At 45.1% G+C, this 4,693-nt stretch overlaps 1 protein-coding gene across 1 annotated transcript in view; it reads left to right on the top strand.

The window, feature by feature from the left end:
* Apobec1 (apolipoprotein B mRNA editing enzyme catalytic subunit 1) overlaps nucleotides 1-4,693 on the top strand; it is a 14,045-nt gene that overhangs the window by 2,972 nt on the left and 6,380 nt on the right. Inside the window, exon 2 of the mRNA XM_005365168.2 lies at nucleotides 671-698. Coding sequence (XP_005365225.1) covers nucleotides 671-698 — 28 coding nt within the window. The remainder of the gene's footprint in view (nucleotides 1-670; nucleotides 699-4,693) is intronic.

Genomic DNA, 4,693 nt, shown 5'->3' with positions numbered 1-4,693 from the left:
GTAGGGACACCCCATCTCAACTGTTTAAATCACCCACTGACCAGCAACCCTATAGGGACACCCCATCTCAACTGTTTAAATCACCCACTGACCAGACACACTGTAGGGACACCTCAGTTCAACTGTGGTAAGAACTGAGATCAGCTCTCATGGATATAGGGTCTGTCTGTGTTTATCAGAAAACCACGTCTGAAAATAGATTCTAATCATGTATAAAGTATGTTCAGCTTGCACACTACCCCAAAACAAACTCAAAGAAAGATAGAGGTGAAAATAGAAAATGCTTGTAGAAGATTTTTGTAAAGTTCATCAATCAGGATTCAGTACTCTGCATTGCTCACCAACATATTCTCAGGAGAGCGACAGAGTCTGGAGGAAGAGATGTATCATCTATATCCCACAACTTCCAAATTGAACCTCTGGGACCCTTGAGAAGTGACTTTCCCATTAGATTGCTTTTCTTGAGGTCAGATCAGAGTGTAGCCTAGACAGACCTTGAACTCCGCATCCTCCTGCCACAGTGTCTGGTGTGTGGGGATGGGAGGTGCACGCTGTCCTGGCTTCGCTTTTCCAATATGATTGTAGATTTGGGAGACTAGAACACGTTTCCATAGCAGCTCCATGCGGATTGGGTATTATCTGACAAAGCCATCTGTCTCTTGGTTCACAGGTCCTGCAGTTGTTGACCCCACTCTGAGGTAAGACGTGCATAGTGCCTCCCAACTCAATAACAGAGATAAACATTTAAGAATTACACAACTATAGTTTATTTTTTAGTGTGCAAATTTGCTTGTCTTTATTAGATAGTAAAAAAGGACCTCAGCACTTGTGGAAGGGGACAATACTTATACTTACTGTAAAAAGAAAATAAGAGGATTTTTGAATGTATGTGAGTTTATTTGCTTATTTTCTTTTACACACTTTAATGTTAAATTAATTTTTTTTTTTTTTTTGAGATAGAGCTTCTCTGTGTAGCCTTGGCTGTCCTGGAACTCACTCTACAGACCAGGTTGGCCTCAAACTCACAGATAATCTGCCTGTCCTTGCCTCTTGAGTGCTGGGCTTAAAGGCATGCACCGCCACTGCCCAGCTCATTCCATATCATTTTTCAAATAATGTTTTCTATATTAACATTATTCTGGATATCTGGCTTTCACAGGACATGATCAGGAGTGCTGAGCGGGAAGTAGCATGCTCTCATCAGAAGGATTTTAGTGATGTCTCTGAGCAAGGGCAGAGGAGCCAGCTCCCTCCCATCCTTCTCCCACCCCCCTCCCATGTCTCTCCACCTTTAGGAAATGAGATAAGTCATCTTGCTATCATGCTTCAGTCATGTGGAAAATCATGTTTCCTGGTGACACACAGAAGTAAATATGAGCATGTTTTAATTATTTGTCTTTTCCTTATTTACTTAATCTGCCTTTGTGTGTTTTAAGAATCTGGTTTTTAGTCGGGCGGTGGTGGCCCATGCCTTTAATCCCAGCACTCAGGAGGCAGAGGTAGGGGGATCTCTGTGAGTTCGAGGCCAGCCTGATCTACATGAGCTAGTTCCAGAAAAGGCTCTAAAGCTATATAGAGGAACCCTGTCTCGAAAAGAAAAAAAAAAAAAAGAAAAGAAAAGAAAAGAATATGTAACCATCTAACCAGCTACATACATCGTTACCATTAAATTTATTTTGTTTTGCAACTTAGAAACCACCAACATATGGCCCACTTAATAAACAAACAAACAAACAGGAAATTCCTTGTGTGAAAGGGGTTGTGGGTGGTAAAAGATTAAAAAGCCAGGCCAGGAACATCCTCCTTGCTTTAGGCTTCCCCTTGTAGCGTGAATGAATGTCTAAGTGTTGATGTTTTAAAAACCAGCGCTGTGTGCCTGGTGCCTAGAATCTGTCCATTCTCACAGACAACTGCCTGTTCCTGCCTCCCGAGTGCTGGGCTTAAAGGCATGTGCCACCCTGCCCAGCTCATTCCATATGACTTTTCAAATAACGTGATACTCTGCCCACTCTCTGCCGTGGTCTTCTTCAAAGACTTATGGAGAATCCTGGCAGAGTTATTATCTGTCTGCCCATCCATCCATCCATCCATCCATCCATCCATCCATCCATCCATCCATCTATCTTCATAAGCTGCCCTAGAAGCCAGAGTGAAATCCAAAGGCTTAACTCCATGATGAATGTTTTTCAAGAAGGCCACTATCCATCATGTGGGTATGTGTTGGCTTTTTCCTGGTCCCCACAGGCTCCAGGTTCCTGGATGTGCCATCCTCAAGGAAACTCGAGTCTCTGTGCCAGGTCTGCCATGGCCTGTATTCAGAGAGGTCAGGGGTAAGGACTGATATTTCTGTTTTCTCACCTGTGGTTTTGAGCAGTTTCTGGTGCTTTTGAAGGCTCTTTCAGAAAAAGAATCGATCAGTTTTTGTTCTCTGAAAAACTGTATTTTTTTTTTTCTCTGTGTAACAGTCCTAGCTGTCCTGGAACTAGCTCAGTAGACCCAGCTGGCCTCAAACTCATAGAGATCCGCCTGCCTCTGCCTCCCGAGTGCTGGGATTAAAGGTGTGTGCCACTACTTCCCGGAAAAACTGGATTTTTATAGATCACTTAGAAATGACTTCAGCAGACTTTATTTACCTATTTTAGCTTTATCTATTTTATGTGCATGAATCTTCTCATCACCATGTCCATGTCACCATATGAATGCCAGCTGCTGATGAGGCCAGAAGAGGGTGCCTGACCCTCTGGAGTTATAGATGGCAACATGAGCCTCCATGTGGGACCTAACTCAGGTCCTCTGAAAGTGCTCTTAAACTCCGAGCCTTCTCTCCCGCTCCCGGACTTCTGTTGCTGTTGTTAATTGACTTGTTCTGGTTCTGCTGACACATCCTTGGGGGATCTGAGGTTCTGCTCTCACGCAGAGTCCTGACTTCAACTGGTCCAGATGGCAATGGAGGGCGGGAAACTACAGGTTTGGTTTTGTTTGCATTTCCACGCTTTCTCAGCTTAATCTCTAATGGTTGCTGTGATTGGGAATAACTCCTATATCTTTTTGTTTCTACTTAAATTACTGTTAATGGAACAGGCGCCCCCAGACCTTAGCACAACTGACGCCATGATGGAAGTAACATTCATGCACTGGAACCCAGTGAGTAGGCAGCAACACCTGTGAAAAAGGGAGCCAAGATCAAATCCATCGAAGTCCACAGCTCTGGGAAAGACGCTAATGCACTAACCTTGTTTTTTTGGCTTCTGCTTTTTTCCCCTTCTGCCTGACTGTTCTTGCTGACCGAGGCATGTCAACACAGGATGTGGGTGTTGCGCTTGAAATCTCACCCGGAGAAAGGCTCAGGACCATGCTTGGATCCCGAATACATCAGTGTAGTGGCTAGGAGATACTTCCTAAAGGCTTGGACCTGGTTTTCTCTGGTGGATCCCACACAACATTGCTGGAAATTCTGGGGAGTCTGTCCAGAGCCACCACATGCTCCTGGGGAAATCTGGATCTCACCTTGGGATTGGATCCTTAGTCATGTTAATAAAATGGGTTTAGAAAGAAGTACAAAAAGCCGGGCGGTGGTGGTGCACACTTTTAATCCCAGCACTTGGGAGGCAGAGGCAGGCTGATCTCTGTGTTTGAGGCCAGCCTGATCTACAGAGCTAGTTCCAGGATAGGCTCTAAAGCTACACAGAGAAACCCGGTCTTGAAAAACAAGACAATACAAAACAAAACAAAACCCAAAAACCAAACCAAACCAAACCAAAACAAAACAACAACAACAACAAAAGAAGTACAAGAACAGTTATGTGAGAGATTAAAAGAAAAACCACAGGGCAACCAAGATGTTTATCCCAGCAGCTGCCCAGAAGCAAAAACAGGGGAAAGAGAAAAGTTATCTATTTAAGTCAGCCTGGAGATCAGCCACACTGTGGACAAGCAGCCACATGTCATAAAAGGGAGCCGTAGAGAAAGAGCCACGCCTGCTGTGCTAGGGAAAGCATGCTTAGGCTCCGACCAGCGCCCCGAAGAAAAAGGCAGAAGAGAAGCAAAACAAAGTCTTCCAGAGTCGGGATTAAATGCGTTTACAATAATTTTATTAGTTTGTAATAATTTCATTATTAACGAAATACAGTGATAAAAAGCCTTGGAAATCACAGTAGGAGTATGGAGCAGTAAACTCCTGCCCTGGCCCCTTCGCTTGGTTGGAAATGGGTTCCTTCCCTACTTACTGACTTGTTAGTAAGCCACCTCTAAGACCCTGCATTTCGGGGAGGATAGTCATTTCTATGTTCCCATTTTAGAACTCCCAGGAGCCCTTTGGATTCCTTGGCAAACGTGATAGTTCTGAAAATCCCCAAAGCTTTGTCCCTCGCAAATCCCGTTTCCACGGCGTCTCCTTGTGAAGTTTTAGATAGTGCCTGAGAGCAGCCTCGGCCATACACGGTACGGCCACACTCTCAGCCTTCCCCAGTCAGCTCCCAGACCAGCCAGTTGGGAAAATCTACTCAGCAGTGTGTGAAGTCAGGGAAGCAAACCCTCCTCCTCCTGCATCTCAGGCAACGTCTCTGGGGCTGCACCACGGTTCAAACTTCCAGGATGCTCTCTGTTGTGGAGCAAAGTAACACTCAGAAAGGCAGGCTGACCCAGCAGAGCTTCTTGACATCCCCGGAGCAACTGCACGGGGGGTGGGGGTGGG

Source organism: Microtus ochrogaster, unplaced genomic scaffold (assembly GCF_000317375.1).
Source record: "Microtus ochrogaster isolate Prairie Vole_2 unplaced genomic scaffold, MicOch1.0 UNK1, whole genome shotgun sequence".
NCBI classification, from domain to species: Eukaryota; Metazoa; Chordata; class Mammalia; order Rodentia; family Cricetidae; genus Microtus; species Microtus ochrogaster.
This window is presented reverse-complemented; position numbering and strand designations above follow the sequence as displayed.